At 41.3% G+C, this 20694-nt stretch overlaps 3 protein-coding genes across 5 annotated transcripts in view; 1 reads left to right on the plus strand and 2 right to left on the minus strand.

Annotated features, from left to right (window-relative positions):
* The window catches only part of pigf (phosphatidylinositol glycan anchor biosynthesis, class F), a 218768-nt gene that overhangs the window by 6078 nt on the left and 191996 nt on the right, over positions 1 to 20694 (minus strand). The window contains exons 1-3 of one of the 3 annotated variants that reach the window (XM_083556652.1): positions 2155 to 2368; positions 1082 to 1317; positions 887 to 978 (exon numbers count right to left, since the gene is read on the minus strand). In XM_083556652.1, coding sequence (XP_083412778.1) covers positions 887 to 978; positions 1082 to 1309 — 320 coding nt within the window. In that variant the 5' untranslated portion in view covers positions 1310 to 1317; positions 2155 to 2368. Of the gene's footprint in view, positions 1 to 886; positions 979 to 1081; positions 1322 to 2154; positions 2369 to 20694 lie in introns of those variants that run through there. The other 2 variants (XM_083556651.1, XM_083556653.1) reach the window with 2 other exon arrangements.
* Positions 2784 to 6639, plus strand: cript (cysteine-rich PDZ-binding protein). Its single transcript, XM_083556675.1, has 5 exons — positions 2784 to 2896; positions 5087 to 5152; positions 5539 to 5593; positions 5692 to 5795; positions 5908 to 6639. Exons 1-5 carry the CDS (start codon positions 2881 to 2883, stop codon positions 5970 to 5972), a joined length of 306 nt encoding a protein of 101 aa, XP_083412801.1. The 5' UTR covers positions 2784 to 2880; the 3' UTR covers positions 5973 to 6639.
* Positions 7647 to 11242, minus strand: gch2 (GTP cyclohydrolase 2). The gene is made up of 6 exons (XM_083556316.1): positions 10902 to 11242; positions 10485 to 10594; positions 9460 to 9515; positions 8762 to 8793; positions 8551 to 8635; positions 7647 to 8363 (listed from the first exon to the last, which is right to left on the minus strand). Exons 1-6 carry the CDS (start codon positions 11182 to 11184, stop codon positions 8237 to 8239), a joined length of 693 nt encoding a protein of 230 aa, XP_083412442.1. The 5' UTR covers positions 11185 to 11242; the 3' UTR covers positions 7647 to 8236.

A 20694-nucleotide genomic window follows, 5' to 3' on the forward strand; every position in this document is an offset into this window, starting at 1 on the left:
TTTTTCCTTAACATGCCATTCCACATTTAGCTCCCATTTGCTGTAACTTTTCTGAAAAGATTTCCCAGTAGATTTAGAAAAAGTGTGCTTGTGGAGATTTATGCTGATGCGAGGAGTGAGGAGATCTGAGATGCACTCAGAATTCTAATTCACCCCACAGGTGTTTAATATGGTTGAGGTCAGAGCTCTATAGCAGGCCACACAAGATCTTCCACTCCAACCAATGTAAATTATATCTTCATGGAACTGGATTTGTGCACAGGAGCACTGTTCTCCTGGAACAGGTTTGGGTCTCCTAGTTCAAGTAAAGGCTAAATTTTATGCTACAGCATCCAGGCATCCTATGCGAGTGTGTGCCACCAACTTTGTTAGTTTGGCGATGAGCCACATTGTGGCTGGAAAAGTCAGGTGTCCCAATACTTTTGTTAGTGTAGATTAACAATGATCATCTCAGAGCTTGTTTTGAACAAATAACTGAATCATAATATAGAATGTGTTTCTTGTTCCTGTGGTTTAATTATGGCTATATTTACACCTACAATATAAGGCCAAATGTTTGTGGACACCCATATGTCCCAAATATGTATGGAAACACAGATAACCAAAAGCTGCGAATGGCCTGCGCAGAGCCATGACCTTATCTCCATTGAACATTATTGTGATGAACTGGAACTCTACTATGTACCTGAGCTTACTAATATTCTTGTGCCAAAAAAGCACAAATCCTCACAGCCATGCTTCAAAATATAGTGGAAAGCCTTCCTAGGTGAGTAGAGGATGACAGCCACAAAGGGGGATTCAATCTGGAATGCACTGCTCAACATGCTCATAAGAGTGTAATAATTAGGTATTCACAAATTTGAGACAGGTAACAGGTTATACTCACTCTAACAGAGGTGCCCCATACAGAACAACCACGATGTGGAAGAAGAGGCAAGACAGCAGAAAATACACACCAGATCGAACCAGTCGAGACAACTGTAAGAAAAAAATATATATACAATACAAATAAAATAGATACACAGAAGTGCAATGTTTTTTTTTTTTCCCTTTTGAAGTGCTTGGACATAAAATTTCGTACCTTATAGCTCAATGTGTTTTTCTTTGTTGGTGGACTGATGCCAAGAAGCCAAAACACAGCAATGCTGACTAAGGCAACACAACCAGAAACAGAAAAGAGCCACACCAAGTGTGTCCCATACACGGAGAAGTTATCCACAGTGAATGCAGGCATCAGGCTTCCCACCAACACAGAGCCGGCGAGAAGGCCATGAGCTGATGCCATGCCTCTGATCTCCACTTCCCACATGACTCACACTGGCTGGATAAACAAACAAAAAAACAAACAAAAAAAAAAAGTTAGTTAGACAGTCAAGTTTATTTCTATAGCGCTTTTCACAACAGACATCAACATTTAAGGTGAATAGTGTGTATTTATTTTATATTTTTTTGTCACATATACATTACAGTACGGTGAAGTCCTTTTATTTGCATATCTCAGTGATGTTAGGAAGCTGGAGTCAGAGTGCAGCAGCCCCTGGTGCACATAGGGTTAAAGGCCTTGCTCAAGGGCCCAATAGTTTCCTCTTAACGATACCGGGGCTTGAAACCCCAGACCTTCCGATTAATAAACCAGCACCTTAACAACTGAGCTACCACCTCTTCTAGTTAAACTTGCACCTCTAGGTACAGTTTTTGAAGGATCTCAGCAGGTAGGCTGTTCCAAACATCTTTGAGAATTAACCGCAGATCTTCTGTGGACGTAGACAGGCTCAAAACCTTCAGTCTTTTCATGTAATCCCAGACAGATTCAATGATGTTGAGATCAGAGCTCTGTGGCAGCCAAGGACTTTCAGGACTCCATGTTGCTCTGTACGTTGAAGAGTTAATGACAATGGCTGTATGTTTGGGGTTGATGTCTTATTTTTTTAAACTAAAACTTATGCACAATACTATACATACTTATGTGTGTGTGTGTGTGTGTGTGTGTGTGTGTGTGTGTATATATATAAATTCTCACAAAACATCTTACATCACAAATAATTCATCCTATTCAAGAAGTTCCTGAATTAAGGAAATGTAATGCATTTACACATAAAACCATGCAGATGAATGACATGGATACAGAGAAAAGCTTCAGTCATTATTACTCACATGTTATAGGAAAAACCAAACACGTCGGCACTTTCTCAGCTACTTTGGGGAGCCAAAAACCTGCAAACGGTCCTCTTGCTGTTTGTGGCGGATTGAAAATGATCACAAAAGACGTTCAACTGTTAATTTCATCAAAGAAATAAACCCAGAAGGAGGACATTTCATTTAGGTCACGCTCTTCCGGCATCAAGAGGTCACGTGACCCATCATGGCGGCGCCCAGTTTGAACTTGATAGTAACAAAATACTCACACCAACCTTCTGCACAGTTTATAATCATGCGTTATAAATTCTATTAAAAAAAATAAAAGAACAGTTTAACACAAAACATTTCATAAACCATCAACCTATCCAGTACAATGCAGCATTCACACTTACCATAATGTATATATATATATATATATATATATATATATATATATATATATATATATATATATATATATATATATATATATATATAATGTATTAATTGGTATCTTGATACAACCCCATATTTATAAATCATTTATAGACATCGCAGCGTGACTAAACCTGCATTGTTATTTTTAAATATTTTAATATATAAAAATGGGTTATGTTGGTTACGGGTTAGGTGTTTGTGCTTGGCTAGGACTTGTATTTTGAAGTTTGTGAGTGTTCTGTTCAGCTTTAGGTCACAGTTTGTGTTGTTAGTACGATTCTTCTATTCCGTTTTGGCATCGACTCTGTTCAACAGATTTACGCCATGGTTTGTGAAAAATGTGAGTATATATTTAATATATTATATATAAGTTTGTATTAAATAGAGTAGATGTGGCTGGATAGTGTAGATTGTTTTAGGTAACGTGCATGTTGTTTGTATGTGTGTGACTGCAGTTGTATGTAGCAGGTCAGTACAGGATGGTGTAATACTGTTAAATACACATTGTTTTACACAGTGAAACAGAGGAATTGCTTTAAATACCAATAGATTAGATTGGGTTAGGTTAGGTTAGGTTCGCTGCATAACGTATTTTAGCTTAGCATTTAGCTTTGGTCTTTGTTCGTCTCATCACTTAAACAAACTCTTTTTGTATTTACTATGATTTTATTATTTTACCTATGTGGAGCTCATACGACTCGTTTTAATTATCCGACATTACAGCCGTATAGATAAATACGCGGGGCCACGTGATCAAACGTACCACGTGACCTGCATCCCCACGTACAATTCCAGTGGACAGTGGAATTAAGACCCAAACCTGATTCAGGATGACGGTAAACCTGCATCCGGGTGTTTTTTAGTTTTTTGTTTTGTCCTAAAATCAGCACCTGATTGTGGGTGAATAAACAAATGTTCACAGCTACTCTTAAAAGTCTAGTGGACAAATGCATAATAAATCCTGGGATTTAGTTCATCGAACAGATTATACCTCTGTGCTGTCAAATGCTTGAGTCTGATTGGTCAGAAGGTGTTGATTTTGCAGTTGCCTCAACTTTATTTAACAGCTTTACACAATGATGACAGTACACCTGAACCTGGGGTTTTCTTTTGCCTAAAATCTGAATCGGATGTCACAAATGAGCATATAGACACAGCTTTGCTCGAAAATGTAGTGGAAAGCCCGTGCAAATTGCATAATAGAATATCTGGAAAACTAAACCCATTTAGTGCATTTAATTGCCATATTACATGAAAATGTAAATACAAATGTATGCATTAAAAAAACCCATAAATAAAAGTTTTTTTGATAAAAAAAAAAAAAAAAAGTTTTCTTTGTTTTAGTTTAAAATGATCCCAAACTTTGGAAACTTTCTGTCTCTTTTTTTTTGGCTTGAATCCTATGGAAGCTCGTTTCTGCCACATAGGAAAAAAAAGTGCTTAATACCGGTATCCATGTTGTCGACCCGACGTTTAAAGCTGTTGCCGTGTGAACTAGGCTCCTCTGCTTCATCTGTCTTGTTCCGTCTCCTCCAGAGCGGATTGTTAGACAGAATTCTCTCCAGGGCTCGGAGGCTTAGTTTGATGCCATGCGATTCTATTGATCGTAGCCCATTTCATTTTCAATGTGTAAACCTTTCTGGTACTGCAGACGAGGTGACGCTGCCCGATTGGCTAAAAACAAAATGTGGCATTGCCAAGAAATTTTTTTTTAAGGAATTCGATTTATTCAATGTGGCAAAAACAGGCTTCCCTATAAATCTTCTCCCCGTTTTCTCCCCGTTCCTCGATTTTTTCATTCTGCAGCATCTTCTGTGTTCCCTGTCCAGAAAACTCCAGAGTTTAGAGGGTGGTGTGTAAGTAATAATGGTCCATGTGAAACGCAGTGCTCTGTGCATAGTTAAATGGGATAAACTTACCCCAGATTAATTTTTGTAATCGAGTTACTTGAGGAACATGACAGACAACAGTAGACATAGATTCAGTTTTTTGGCCTAAAATCAGCACCTGATATCACTGATGCAATTGTGGGTGAGTTATGCTCTAAAAATGCTAGTGGAACGGGATGTTCAGCAAGGACATTAAGTGCCATCATACATTTTGTGCCATCAGACACCATTATGTTGATGTCATTTGTGTATGTCTACGGTATGTATATTTATGGTTTTGCGTCATGTGCTGTTGGGATAAATGAAAATATATCTCTGTGCTATTGAATGCTTGAGACATAATACAAAAACATAAAGGACGTACTTCTATTAAAAAAGAATGAACTTCCGTAAACTTTTTTGTTGTTTAGTTACCGGTCATGTGCCGATGTCTGAATCAAAAAGGAACTGCTGCTAGCTACAGTTTTTTTTCACGTACTATATACGATTTTCTCTATCATACAATAGTGTGACACACTCACAATTTTGTCACTAATGTGTGTACAGTGTTTCGTGTCCACGATGTTGTAAGAGTGTGTTGTGTTATAGAGTTATCATCTTATGTTCTCTGTAGTAATTGCGTTTGAACTTTCTTCCTGTAGGCGAGAAAAAACTTGGCCGAGTTATCACTCCTGATACCTGGAAAGATGGTGCAAGAAATACGACAGGTAATATGTGCTATAACTGTTGTTAAATATTATCTGTAGTCATCTGTAGGTTTTATCACTGTGCATATAGCCAGGTACCAAAGACTGCAAGTTTTGACCCTGTAACTTCCTAGTTAAAGACAAATTCCACCCAGATTAGGATGTCTGGTTCCTCTCAAAGATTTCTTCCTCATGCCTTCTTGGGGGGTTTTTCCTTGCCACCGCTCATTACGGACAAATTTACACTTTCTTTATCATCGCATTATTCGCGTAAAGCTGCTTTGAGACAATGTTCATCGTTAAAAGCGCTACACGGAATAAAAAATGTATTGAATTAAAGTTGATCATCTAAAATGGAAAAAGCGTATGTCTGCAAAATGCCGTAATGTGTGTAATGTGTTTTATAGAGAGTGGAGGACGGAAGATCGGTGAAAACAAAATGTTGACCTCCAAAAAGGCCAGGTATGGTTACACCGAAACGAACCTCATCTTGCGAATGCCATCCCATTGTAAATGTAATGTTAATATGTGCAATGTTCCCGCTCCTGTTTCCGTCTTAGGTTCGATCCCTATGGAAAGTCGTCTTTTTCCACATGCAGAATATGCAAAAGCTCCGTCCATCAGTCTGGGTCACACTACTGTCAGGGATGTGCTTATAAGAAAGGTACATTCCAAAATATAACACTTGACTGATGACTGATTAAATAAGCTGCTTTAACATTTAACTTGTAACATTTTACACCCTGAATATAATTCCCCTGTTTTCACTTTGTTAGGGATCTGTGCTATGTGTGGCAAGAAGGTTCTGGACACCAAGAACTACAAACAGACATCAGTGTGATTTGTACATAAGGACATAAAGACATTTCTGATCTTTTAGAAGTGTAAGAGGGTTATGTAGGGAAACTCCTCTATATATTTAGATTAATTAAATCAACTCTCAGTTCATGGTGGTGTTGGTGTTGTTATTATTTAGCGCAATAGTGCAGTTTTACATAACTGCACCACATTCGGACATGGCTGTTGTTTATTTTCCTTGATGGATTCATTTAAAGCAATATAGCAACTTGCACTGTTGAATAGATGCTTTTCCTACATGAAAAGGTTCAAGTACTTCCTTATGTTTTCTGAACAGACTAGATTTTCACCATTTAGATATCAGATTTAATTGCAAGCTATATTCAATATATATTTTTGAAGCATATATCAGTGCAGGCTATTTTATTACCAGGTAATCACCGACATTTAACCTAAGGCTTTTTTTTTTAAAATACCATCTTGTCCTACAGGCAGTTTTCTTTTCTGTTTGTGTGATTACTGTATATGAATTTTGTATTTGTTGTATTAGTGTTTAATGTACAGTGCACCCAATAATCATGATTATGATAATATAGTTTATATCAATATTGCCTTCTTTTCTGTAAGCACATGTTCTGTTCTTTTTCTTATACTTGCGTGCCCATGTTTGTTTTAGTTTTTTTGTCATAATAAAACAGTGGAGTAAGTCATACAGATGTAAATTGTTTTCGACACGTGATGGTCAAAGATGTGAAGCAAGCTATTATTGTTTAAATAAAAAAAATTGCAATAGCAATGTAGATATTTAGTGATGCCTCTGTAAATTAATGATAATTTAAAAGTAAGTTGATTTTAATTTTTAGTCATATTACTAACAGCTTTTAGGCTTATAATGCTGGTAAGCAAATTATTTAGTATTATCCCTTTCAGGCGTGTTTGACAATTGACTAATTTTAAATATCTCTATCCAAAGCATTGCTGCAAAGCTCTAGCTCATTGTCTGTGGAGTTTTACATGAGCTCCAGTTTCTCTGTTTTTTCTATTTTTCTTTCACCAGCTAGGAGTGTGTGTGTAAATGTGTAGGATTAATTTCATTAATTAATAATGAATAAATTTCAAACTTGGGGTGCCAGTACAATTTACTCTCTTCTTTATATTTTCAGTCCATCATTTAGTCATTGACTATTAGATGTGTTTTCACCATCTGCCCTGGCCTTACAGGACTGGGAACCCTGGGAATCTGGGAACCCTGACCTTGAGTCAGTCTATGCTATGCGCCTTCCTTTCCAACTGGGGGCATCTGTCTGCCTCCTATCTCTGCTGAGGATTTTGATCTGCCTACCAGCCCTGCTGAATATGATGCTTTGACTCCTTGCTCTGCTGAGGGGGTTGTTGCAGAAGATGCCGATCTGCCTCCATTCCCTACTGAAGATTTCGCTCTTCTTTCCTGCCCTTCTGCTAATGTCGCTCAGCCTTCCTGCCCTGCTGAGAATGTTCTACTTCTCTTCCCTGTTGAGGACGGCACTCTGCTGAGGATGCTGTCTCCAGCCAATCAGAATCAAACATTTAGGCAGACCATGGTATAATTGGTATTGCACTCAACAAACAGCTTAATCATATATTTACTCTTTAATTAATCAGACCAAGCAAATTAAACAAAACCTGCATGTAAATTTATAGTACAAAATGTACGATTTACAAGAAATAGAAATAACAGTTTTCACAAAATGTTTTTATTTGATTTTACAAGAAAACCAACTAATCAGAAACAATCTAGTACAAATAAAACACTGAATATGGACATGCATACATTAACAGTAGAGATCCAATAAATATCAGTTGGACAAAAAGAGCATCAGACTTAATCAAATATTTGTTCAGATATAAATTTAGATATTCATACAATTGCTTTGTTGTAGTTATTGAAATAAATTTTTTTAAAGCTAAAATTAGATTTTGTTTAAAACCATGTTCTTGAATGCACAAGGTTCTGTAGTAAATAATAAAATAATTGCCTCCTTGTCTATATTTGTCTACCAGATGGCCAGATTAGCCTGTGCATGAACGTTAACCAGACATGAGTCCAGCTCAACTGGTCAAGGTACACTGTCCAAAAAAAAAGTACACCAAATGACTGTATGCTATAATTAAAAAGTATTGATTCATTGCATGTATTAAATCAAAATTCCTTAAAATTTGGATGTGTGGATAGTAAAAGATATTTGATGCTTTTTCCCAGTTAGATGTGAATCCAATTTGCTGGTGGTTCATGTTAAAATGAGACTGATAGCAGCAGTGGGACCCTAACTAGCTCTTAATCAAGGCCAGAAACTCCTCACGAGTCTTCGGATCCTCTCTGAATACTCCGAGCATGGTACTGGTCACAGTGTGACTGTTAATCTTCTGTACACCACGCATGACCATGCACATGTGACTGCAACAAAATGTGGAATACATTCAGTTAAAGAGGACAAATATAAAAATAGAAATAGAAATCAAAGCTGAATTTGTGTAAGTGTTTTTCAATTCCACATTGTAAAATTACAACATGTGGAATAGGGTTAAATACCTGTGTATAGCATTTTATTTTGTGTTTGTATGTGACTGCTAAGTGAACTCACGCTGCTTCGATGATTACTGCTACTCCTGCTGGCTTCAAGGCTTCAAAGATGGCTGTGGCAATTTGTTTCGACAGACGCTCTTGTACTACAATGGAAGACAATTTGTAGGAAGTAACCAGTAAAGCATATAAAACATGTTAAGCATATGTTATCTGTATTGATATTTATTCATGAAACATGCAGGAACCTTGATTTCACAAGCCGTGATTACCTTGCAGTCTGCGGCTGTAGATTTCTACAATCCTGCAGGGTGGCAATATTAGGACATGAAGTTTAATATATCGCATATAAAACCATTTTATTGTAACTTAAATTCACTTTTACTTTCACAATTACGGTCTTGGCTGTGGATGGCATGAAGATTTTTTTGGTTTGCACTTGATTCCCTGTCTGCAGTAATCATTAATCGTTTGATCAATATGCTTTTTTAAATCAGGTCTGGCCTCGTTTAGCCTCTGGACTCAAGTCCTACACTGGCTATATATATACATCTGTAAATGCTCTGTCAATCATTCATGTCTCTTTGTACACAAATGCATCAGTGATTATCACTTCTTTTTTTTTTTTATGTCTTAAAGAAGATTGATTGCCCCAGTTTTGCAGGTGATTAGTGATGTAGTCAACACTAAAACACAGCATGATATTCTTGTTCAGTGTATTGAGAATAGTATGGGTTCCCACAGGCTGGTTTGTGGAGGGACGACTTGAGGCTGATGGGGAATTCCTGATTGCAAGTAGTAAATTTGGCTCTTTGCAGATTGAGTATAATGCATTTTTAGTGTCAATGAGTTATGATAACAAAAGAACTCACTAAACTGTGATTAACTTATCTCCCCAGTCTCTATTCTGCTACATTTGGGAGAAAGCATGTGCTTTACAAAAATGTTAGTGCATCCACTGCATACTCACCTGGCAAGTTTACTAAGGCCAACTACTTTCTTATTTGGCAAATATCCTATGTGGACCTGAGGATCAGAAATCACGCTGTCAGTCCAGTCCGAACAGTCCAGTCTGCTATCTGTCCTACATAACACGAACTTGTTAACTTTGATTTCTTGCCACTGCTCCATGGCCGCAGGAAGTGGGGGTGCTGCAGCACCCCCTATTGGCGAGAGAGAGATTTTTTTTTTTAAATGTAGGCCTATTAAAAATATTTTGCACAATTTATAAATTCCTTATGAATATTTTAGGAAATGATTTTGACACACGTAGGCTATTAAGTGTATTTTGGATTTTAATTTAATTATTTTGATTATATTGATTTTTCAAGTTCATTTGTAAAGCGCGTTTCACACGCGCGGGTGATTTTAGTTTGGCTTTCTCTGGCAGCGCGCAAACATAGCCTAAATGCCTTGCCCTTGTGGAAGATAAAATTAGCTCTTCATACCTTTTACAACAACATGAAGATATCAGAAAAAGAGATCGGTGGTCTCTTTCCTGCTCGTGTTCCACATTCCTCTCAAAGCGCAGAGCGGTGGGCTATAACGCGTCTTTGTGTGGAAATATAAAACTTTTTTTTTTTTTTTTTTTTTTTTTTTTTAATGGATTCAACTTTATTATATTATGTAAGTTACCAGTATTTACCGATATTTATTTCAATGCTTTACAGGCTTTAGTGTGTTGTTTCTTTGGTTTTTATTTTATTATTATTATTTCAAAACAACCCCCCAACCACCGCAACACCGCCGGTATTTGTCCACTACCCCCGCGGTGGTAAAAAAAAAAAAAAAGTGCCATCGTCACAGCCCTATGTTATTTTTTAAAATGTATTCTAAATAGGCCCATAGGCTCATAGGTTTTTTTGTCAAAAAAAAAAAAAAAAAAAATTTCACAGCACCCCCTGTTCAAAATTACTTCCAGCGGCCCTGCACTGCTCTCTCTTAATCTCTCTCTCTAAATATCCAGCAAGATAACACTGGTTTGCTTAAACTTACCTTGCCGAAGAACGGTACTAGATGATGTTCACATAGCGAGAACATTTCAATGTCCTTCACTATAACAATCTCGTCATGATCTTCATTGAAAATGGCATTATTAAGAACATCTGTGAACAGAAATAGAACAATATATGGGTAAACTGCTGCCAGCTGTATTGCATCATGCATTATATTCAAACATGAATACAGCCCTTAATATCATGTGGTTAAAAAGTTCTTCCATTTTTTGTTTTAGTTCAAAGATCCCATCCTGAAGGATCCGAACAACTTGGTGATTAATTCAACACACATAGGAATTGAATGATAAACTGAATTAGCTTAGATTAGAGGTGAGATCATTAGACTGTATGGAAATGGCACCTTCAAGTTGGAACTAGGAATCTAAAAAAAAAAGTCAAACAATCACTTCCTCACCGTGGATGGATTGTTGGTAGCCCTTGGTGAGGAACTGCATGGCTTTGGCGGCTCGGAGAGGAGTTTTGAGCAGTCCTTCACGCTCGGTGTCTTCTCCCAGAGAGCTCAGGATGTTGGTGAAGGCTGACTGCATGGCCACCACTCGCCGCTCCTCCGCTTTTCCACGATTCTCTTCGACCTTCTTCGTCTGCTGCGTGGAGCTGTCATTGTTATATCCGTTATAGCAGACCAGGTCTGTCACGCCGTTCATCTCCACACGGTTGTTGTACTCCATGGCGCACATTTACGTAAAGTGAGCTGGGGTTAAGTAAAGCAGATGATGGAGCTTTCTTCAGTTCTGCGCGTTATGCGTTAGGAGGCACCTGTTTCTCCGCTCCCTTTTTTGCGGCACCTATTTATACCGCTGCATCCACCTTACTGCTCACGTCGATTATCCATTACCCAAAGCTGCCAGGACATGCTCAAATAGGTCACTACTCAGTCGACCGGTAAATGTACTACTACTAATAATAATAATAACCCTAACCCCAACCCTAATAATACACTAAGGATTATTCTTTTCTCTTTGGATCATCTCATGTGCTCCAAACTCATACAGCATAAAAACCTCACATGCTCCAAACTCAATCATTATATAAATATAGAATTGCATTTGATCCTTCACAGATTTGGGTGTTGAACATACAGTAAAAGTACATAAATAAGTATGTACTAATATATCAACTAAATGTGCATTATGAACTCATGATGAATTATTCTGTGGACTGGTTTATTGTGTCAAGTCTCCTGTCTTTATATTATAATGAACAGTCCATAAGCATGTATATCTTCTTGACAAAGAACTTACCTAGAGAGAGCAATTGACGTATATTTATGAAATGCATTCACAACCAGTCTTTTCAACAAAACAGTGTCATTATTTCTGTTATGAACATTCAAATAATCATAGAAGTACTGGGATAACATTTTGTAGTTTAGATATGAACACTGAGAATCTATGGTAGAAATCTAAATTAAATAATTAAGATAAGATCATATCATTACATTATAATGCAAATAGGTGGTGACAAGTGACCAGAGGAGCTCTTATTAGATGTTGATATTTTAGCAGTGTGTCCTTCTTTGCACATTATTGTGCCTTTGTGCATTCCATGAGAAGGAAAATTCAGCAACATCCAATGGTGTTTGTAATGTTTTTTAAATTGTGCACTTTTGATTCATATTCTTTCTCATAGAGCAAGTTACATTTAGCTTAACCTAAAGTGTTGATGAATATATTAATGAACAAACATGTACTAACATGTAATTTAGGTAGCCATTGTTCACACGTGAATTAATGTGACTCATGGTGTAGTTAAGGTTAGTTCTTGAATAGTATATGCCTTAACTTACTGTTGTTTTCTGTAAAGCTGCTTTGAGACAATGTCTGTTGTGAAAAGCGCTATACAAATAAACTTGACTTGACTTGACTTAACTCATCATTAGTTCATGATGAAGTAACCTTTAATTTAAACATTAGTACATGCCTATTTATGTACTATGATTTTAAAATGTTTGTTACCCACCAAAGTACGTTACCCACCAAATTGGTTGTATGAGCTTTTTGAAGTAGTCGTTCCTCCTGATGTAGCTCGAAATATTTAATATTACAATAAACAATTACATATTTCCCACTTAAAGTGATCAAACACAATTTTATGCTCAAAATCAGTGACTCCATTTTTTTTCAGATTGTGGAAATGCCTCCTATAATTTCCCCTGCATTTCTTTTTGGCCTCAGAATACCAATTGGTGAATGATGAGTGTAAGGAGTTTAGGATTACCTATTTGCCTTCAACACTAGGTAATTGATCAATATAAATGTTTCAATCGATGTTGGATGTTCTAATCTTGAGGATAAATTAACCACAAGAGCAAATATTAAAGCCAAATACACTATAAAGAAGCAGTTGAGTACATGTAACTTTAACCCCTCAAGAAGTGTCTTTACACATCCAGTCCAGATACCCTTATTCCATTTCCTTGTTCTTTGCCTCATCAGCTGACAAACACTCCTTAACTGGGTTGCTTTGGAGTTACAGAAATTTACAGTATATAGGTTTATAAGCCATGCTGTAAATAAAAGCTATTCTGGTTGAGTAGGAATTATTTAAACTATTGACTTTCAGGATTTTCAGGACACATGCATGCATGTATTATTTATGGAATGAATGCAGTTTGATTTTCATAGGTAGCTGAATTAAATAGCCTTAAAAAAGAAATGTTAAATTTTTTTAGTTACTAGTTACTAGTTAAAATTACTAGTTGGTTTACAGTGTTTTTTTTTTTTTTTTACATTGGCCTAAAACAATTATTTGATTAAAGACAGTTTTAATGCACTTCTTATTTATTAGACGAAAGAAAAATGTTGCATCCAAAACATTGCCTTGCATTTTTTCAGTGAGTAATGTCAGGCACTAAAGTCCAGTTTGAAAATCTGGGATTCTGGAAGTGTTCCAAGTCATCTCAAAGGTGTTCAGTGGGGTTGAGCTGAGGGCTTTGTGCAGGCCACTGTTCTTGTCACTGGTCACTGTTCTTCTACAGGGGAATTGTTATGCTTCAACAGGTTTGGTCCGTTTAGTTCCAGTAACAGAACATTTTAATGCTACAGCATACATAGACTTTGGAAATCTTGAAGATGAATGTAGTATAAGTATATAAAGCATTAAATAAAGTAATACAGTATAATATGCAGGTTATATCCTCTTACTTTAATCACACATTTTAAAATGACTAATTACTGCATCTGCATACTGCATTACTGCAATTATCTGATATTAACTGTTGTCTTTAGGGGACATCACACTCTTCTGGACTGCGAAATATATTTTTTATTAGTGTATATTAGTGTTTATTTGTATTAAGTGATACAGCCTTAGAAGATGGCCATAAAGATTAAAGTGTTTACCAATCATTACAATACTATATTTCATGCAGGGTATATCAAAGTATCATATATCAATTATATATAAAGACAATGTAAACATAATATAGCAATTTGTGTTAATTGTGCATTGCTATTCAAAATGACTCGGTTGACTGCAGTAGGAAAAATCTCTTTTCTCCAAATAGATTGTAGCGGGCTAGTCACTGAGGAGTGGTAAGCTCTTTGCAAATGCATCAGGTTTGAAGTGAGCCTGTGATTGTCAGGCTGCAGACGCGGAAGCCGATATAGTCCGATCATTGTCCTTTTATTTCAACAACCGTACAACACAAAAACACTCATAAGCCGTTGAAAACAACAAACAAAGACATCCGCTCGATACGCGTTGTCCGCTGAGTTCGAATGTCCCAAGCATAATCCATAAAGCCTTCGGCAATGAGTAATCCAAGTCGGAAGTGAATTCGCATATACAGCCGGCGGTCGAGCAGCCACGCGATTGTCCAGCTTGACAATATAACGACCGACAGCCTGTGACTCAAGAACGTGAGTTTATGTAGTCTGATCTTTCATGAGCCACAGCTGTCGGTAATCTTGGGAAGCAGCGTGACTGCTATCGAGGGGGGCGTGGCAGGGTGGATCTCTGACAGCTACAGACGGGGGCGTGGCAGGGTGAATCCCTGACAGCTACAGAGGGGAGCGTGTCAGGGTAAATCCTTGACAGTACCCCCCCCCTCCAGGGGCGACACCTGACGCCCCAAAACCCACCTATGCCAGGCGGGCCAGGGCACTCCGAGGAAGGCCTCCTTAGACGCCTGGGAGCAACGGAGGCCTGGTGAGCATCCTCTGCGGAGAGCCGGCATGGAACAACACCTTGCAGGAGGATCCGGAACGGAGCCAAGCCCTCGGTGCTGATGGGAGGCTGAGTAAAGCCCCTGGCGGGGATTGAAGCCGGAGCGATCTCCATGGCGGGGAACCGGAACTGGACGCCAACCATGACAATGACCGGGGAGTGGAGGACGTCCCGGGCGGAGACCAGGAACGTCGTACCACCCTCTGAGGGACCTGGAGGACCGACGTCGCCGTCAGAGGGACCTGGAGGACCGACGTTGCTGTCAGAGGGACCTGGAGGACCGACGTCGCCGTCAGAGGGACCTGGAGGACCGACGTCGCCGTCAGAGGGACCTGGAGGACCGACGTCGCCATGCGGGGATCCTGTGGGTGATCCGTCGTCCTGAAGAGGACCTGGGGGCGAGACGTCGCCCTCTGTGGAGCTTGGATGCGATCCTTCGCCCTGCGTGGAGCCTGGATGCGATCCTTCGCCCTGCGTGGAGCCTGGATGCGATCCTTCGCCCTGCGTGGAGCCTGGATCCGATCCTTCGCCCTGCGTGGAGCCTGGATGCGATCCTTCGCCCTGCGTGGAGCCTGGATGCGATCCTTCGCCCTGCGTGGAGCCTGGATGCGATCCTTCGCCCTGAAGAGGACCCGGGGGCGATCCTTCGCCCTGAAGAGGACCCGGGGGCGATCCTTCGCCTTCTGTGGAGCCCGGGGGCGAGACGTCGCCTTCTGTGGAGCCCGGGGGCGAGACGTCGCCTTCTGTGGAGCCCGGGGGCGAGACGTCGCCTTCTGTGGAGCCCGGGGGCGAGACGTCGCCTTCTGTGGAGCCCGGGGGCGAGACGTCGCCTTCTGTGGAGCCCGGGGGCGAGCCGTCGCCTTCTGCGGGCGCTGGAGACGAGCCGTCGCCTTCTGCGGGCGCTGGAGACGAGCCGTCGCCTTCTGCGGGACTGTGGGGTGAGCCGTCGCCTTCTGCGGGACTGTGGGGTGAGCCGTCGCCGTCGGTGGAACCCGGGGGCAGCGGTTCAACTTCCATTTCGCAGTCCTGGAGCCCCTGGGCGTAGGGGCGCTCCTTGGGACCCTTAGGAGCAGATCGGAGCCTACTGAGCAGCCTGGAAATGAGGTGAAGCCTGCCTGGAGATCCACGAGCGGAGAAGGGCTCGCCTGGAGGTCCACGACATCAGTGGAGCTCTCTTTGGGACACTGAAGCGGAGACGAGCTCGGGGGGTCGCTCGGAGGCGGAGACGAGCTCTCGGGAGGAGCCTGGAGCGGAGACGAGCTCTCGGGAGGAGCCTGAAGCGGAGACGAGCTCTCGGGAGGAGCCAGGAGCTGGGCGGAGCGCTCTGGAGGGACCTGGAGCTGGGCGGAGCTCTCTGGAGGGACCTGGAGCTGGGCGGAGCTCTCTGGAGGGACCTGGAGCTGGGCGGAGCTCTCTGGAGGGACCTGGAGCTGGGCGGAGCTCTCTGGAGGGACCTGGAGCTGGGCGGAGCTCTCTGGAGGGACCTGGAGCTGGGCGGAGCTCTTTTGGAGGTCCTGGGGCAGAGCCGAGCTTTCCGTGGGCGAGATGTCGCCTTGGAAGGGGCTCTGGGATGTGGCGTCGTCTGGAGAGGGACTCGGAGGAGTCACTTCGCCTTCTGTGACCGGAGGTGTCGGCGCGGCGCTCTCGTGACGACTCTGTGGCGGGAAAGCATGCTCCTGGAGACTCTGTGGGGGGAAAGCATGCTCCTGGAGACTCTGTGGCGGGAAAGCATGCTCCTGGAGACTCTGTGGCGGCGCGGCGCTCTCGTGACGGCTCTGTGGCGGGAAAGCATGCTCCTGGAGACTCTGTGGCGGCGCGGCGCTCTCGTGACGGCTCTGTGGCGGCGCGGCGCTCTCGTGACGGCTCTGTGGCGGCGCGGCGCTCTCGTGACGGCTCTGTGGCGGCGCGGCGCTCTCGTGACGGCTCTGTGGCGGCGCGGCGCTCTCGTGACGGCTCTGTGGCGGCGCGGCGCTCTCGTGGCGGCTCTGTGGCGGCGCTCTCGTGACGGCTCAGTGGCGGCGCGGCGCTCTCGTGACGGCTCTGTGGCGGCGCGGCGCTCTCGTGACGGCTCTGTGGCGGCGCGGCGCTCTCGTGAAGGCTCTGTGGCGGCGCGGCGCTCTCGTGAAGGCTCTGTGGCGGCGCGGCGCTCTCGTGAAGGCTCTGTGGCGGCGCGGCGCTCTCGTGAAGGCTCTGTGGCGGGAAAGCACGCTCCTGGAGACACTGTGGCAGCGTGGCACGCCCACGGGAACCTCGGAACAGAGCGGCACGCCTGTAGAAGCTCTGTGACGGCATGGTGTGCTCGCCGACGCTCGGAGATGGTGTGGTGCGTCCACGAGAACCCCGGAACACAGCAGCACGCTGGTAGAGACCCTGAGATGAAGCAGCCCTCTCATCAAAACATTGGGGCTGAGCTGCAGGCTCATGGGAGATCCAGCACGGAGCCGCGTGCTCTTGAGAACCTTGGAATGGAGCACCTTCCTCCTCAAGGGGACTGTAGTGGAGATCCACCACCTCTATCCCCAACTTCCCCAGAAGCAGCCCGCTGAATTCGGCGAGTGAGCCGAATTTGCCCCCTTTGGCGCTCCATAGTGAGCTGGCTTTGGCAAGAACTTCTCCAGACAGGAGGGAAATACAGAGGGCAATCTTGGCTCGTTCGGAAGGAAACCGGGAAATGTTAACAGCCACATACTCGCCGATGCCTTGCAGAAATCCGCCCAATTCGTCTTTTTTCCCCGAGTAACGAGCCGGTAATCCCCTCGCGCTCTCTGAGGGGCGTGGCGCAGCCGCGCTCTCATGATCCAGCTTCTGTGGATCTGAACCGCGAGAAGCGGCACTGAGCTTCCAGAGGAAATCCGAAGCCGGGTTCAGCTGCCGATCCGTTGCGGTCGGAATCGCGGAATGGCGAATCCGCGTTCGGTATAGTTCAAGAACGTGAGTTTATGTAGTCTGATCTTTCATGAGCCACAGCTGTCGGTAATCTTGGGAAGCAGCGTGACTGCTATCGAGGGGGGCGTGGCAGGGTGGATCTCTGACAGCTACAGACGGGGGCGTGGCAGGGTGAATCCCTGACAGCTACAGAGGGGGGCGTGGCAGGGTGAATCCCTGACAGTGATGTCCATCAAATGCATTTACATTCTGTGAAATCCATGTATTTCAAAGCTAATCTGTTGCTTGATGCAATTAACAGATTTGGCATAACTGTTAGGTGATTTACATTGAGGTTGTTTAATTTAATATATTCACATATTAAAACATGTGGCTACAGTAGATGTCTATGAATTGTGATTAAGCATTATTTATCCTATTTCTGGCATCAGCAGTTCTTTTATTTTTTTATATGCTATTGTATTAAACACCTATTTTATATAATTTATACAATCTGTTAAGGTACTAAAATAGCATGGTATATTGCATCAGCGTGTTGCATCACTAGTCATTTTCAGTGCTTCTCTAAAAGGTTATAATACACCCTGGAGGAGTGAAGAAAGATTTATAGTTTTTGTCTTTCCTTTTTTATGATGACTCAGGGGCCATGAATTAAATCAGAGTGAAAGATGTGATCAGATATAAAGTACCTGTGTGATGTGAGTGGACATGCTGGATCTGCATACACTGGGATGGACTATGGTAGAGACCTTCTGACGTGGCAGTTGAGGGTTGTGGTGCTCTGATTTGCTCCAGGTCTGACATCATCAATGGATGATAGGTTCAAGTGATCATAGAGTGACATTAAACACAGCTGCTCTGGAGTAAGATCACATCAGCCATTCTGTTGTGGAAAATGAGTGCCAGACTGCATCGCCTTAAGGCTCTGAAAGGGTTCGTTTAACCATGAATTTAAATGTTATATAAGTTCAGCATAAGTAGTACAGCATTATGATTTCAAGTAATACCAATTTGAAAAAAGCAACAATTATGTAAGTACTTTCCCCTCATTTGATCTTATTAAATGTACAATATCCTTCAAGCTCAAAGCACCTGCTTACAGCTCAAAGTGGCTTACTGTGAATACCCTAGTATTTATACTATGTAATATGCTTTCAGGACACAGTCAGCTGAAATAAAATCTGATTTTATACTGTTGAAAACTGTAATCATTAAGAAATTATTCTAAAATGAATAGTCCAAGATATTTTTTTCACTATATATCCCAAAAAGCATAACTACAGATTTTGCTCAGTTGACAAACAATACTTTATATAAATATATCTATAATTATATAATTGGAGCAATTATAAAAAAATAAATCTGCATTTTGAGTGAGAAGAAATAAAATCATACTTTATATCATGTAACTCCTGTTCTGCCACCAAATATTTTAATTAAATGTTTGTTTTTTTACGTTAACTAGAACACTAGTGATATTTATATTTACACATATTAGGTTAATAATAATAATAAATTTCACCTATTAATGAGAATTAATTTCACTAATAGAAATCATTCAAGTCTATCCTACACAGGGTTGCAGGCGAGCCTGGAGCCTACACCAGGATTTAATGGCACAAGGTGAGGGAAACCCCAGATGGAATGGCTACTCACTGTAGGGGACAAAAAAATTCACACACACTTACACACTAAAGACAGTTTGTAAATGGCAATCTTCCTACTACAGGTTTTTGGACTAGGGAACGAAACCAGAATTACTAGAGGAAACCCCAAAAGCATTGGGGGAACATGCATACAGAGCAATTTAATCCTACATGTAGCTTTTCTCTGGGTTCTCTTTCTTTAAATTAAAGCTTTTCCTGAATGGTTTATCTGTCTTCTTTTCCCTAAGTGTGAACTTTCTCTCAATATTAAGTTATAAGTCAATGTAGGGAGCATAATTGTGACTCTTGGTGCAGCACATAATGCTGTCGCCTCACATCCCATGAATCCTCCTTTGATCCTAAGCTTAAAATATTCAATATCAATACACACTTGTGTGTGTGTGTGTGTGGGTATGTGTGTGTGTGTGTGTGTGTGTGTGTGTGTCTGTGTCTGTGTGTATATGTGCAAGTGTGTGTGGTCATGGTGCCCTGCATTTTAACAGGATATGCATGGATGAAAGCTGAAACTCATATTAAAAATGCTGTAAGATATACAACCCTTTAATGCGAATTAACATCAAAAGCTGAAATGAAGGATAATGGGATAATTCTGTTACAATTTCCAGTACAACATGCCCAAGATCATCCCAACTTTGAAAGAGGTTTGTCAGAGGGGAATCAGATGATCAGCCTCTGCATTGTGAAATCAGATAAATATTTAGAGACGATTAGTTCTGCAAGATCAAAAGAGCAGTTCCATTTCACCGCATTTCATTGTGGTGAATGTCCTTTCTGCACAGGATTTTTCACACACTTGAACATTTTAATAAATGGCAAACATACAATACATACACTTGAATTATTGCCTAAGTAAACAATAATTCCAGGTTTCTCAACTCCAGCGGAACCCAAAAAAACCTGCTGACCTGATTTGCACAATAATTATTGTAGGCCCTTGGCTCACTATAGCAGGAGTGGTTTGAAGTCAGGAAGAATTCAAACCCCGTTATATTTACACAAAACAAACAAGCCATTAGGTCAAAGAAACTACCTGCAGAGTTTAGAGAGAGGATTGCGTTGAGGCACATAACCGGGAAAGACTATGAAAATTCTGCTGCACTGAAAGTTTACAATAGCACAGTGGCCTCTGTAATCCCTGTGTGAAGGGAAAATGTTTGGAACCATCTAGATTCTAGACTATTTCTAGAGATGGCCTTCCATTTGATTATTATGATATGTTAAGTTTTTTCCTTATTCCCAGTTTAAAAGACTACTGTTTATTCATTGTTCAAATGTTCAAATTCAAATGTTGTCTGAGCATTGTCTGAGCATTACATCGCAATTCATATATTGTACTACATTGTAAAGTCATTTCACACAATTCTGTACACTTTCTGTCATCATGCATCGACAATGCCTGAACATTTTTTTTCTCCACAAATTTTTTGTCTTACATTTTTCTCCACAGATTTTTTTTTTTTTTTATGT

This window comes from Silurus aristotelis, assembly GCF_946808225.1.
Source record: "Silurus aristotelis genome assembly, chromosome: 12".
Classification (NCBI taxonomy): Eukaryota; Metazoa; Chordata; class Actinopteri; order Siluriformes; family Siluridae; genus Silurus; species Silurus aristotelis.

Coding starts and splice junctions, on each gene's coding strand:
- cript (XM_083556675.1), top strand. Junction 5,153..5,538: donor TGGTGCAAGAAATACGACAG/GTAATATGTGCT, acceptor TGTGTTTTATAG/AGAGTGGAGGACGGAAGATC. Junction 5,796..5,907: donor GGGATGTGCTTATAAGAAAG/GTACATTCCAAA, acceptor TCACTTTGTTAG/GGATCTGTGCTATGTGTGGC.
- gch2 (XM_083556316.1), bottom strand. CDS start 11,184: ATGTGCGCCATGGAGTACAACAACCGTGTGGAGATGAACGGCGTGACA. Junction 10,595..10,901: donor CTACCAACAATCCATCCACG/GTGAGGAAGTGA, acceptor TTCTGTTCACAG/ATGTTCTTAATAATGCCATT. Junction 8,364..8,550: donor GCAGTAATCATCGAAGCAGC/GTGAGTTCACTT, acceptor ATTTTGTTGCAG/TCACATGTGCATGGTCATGC.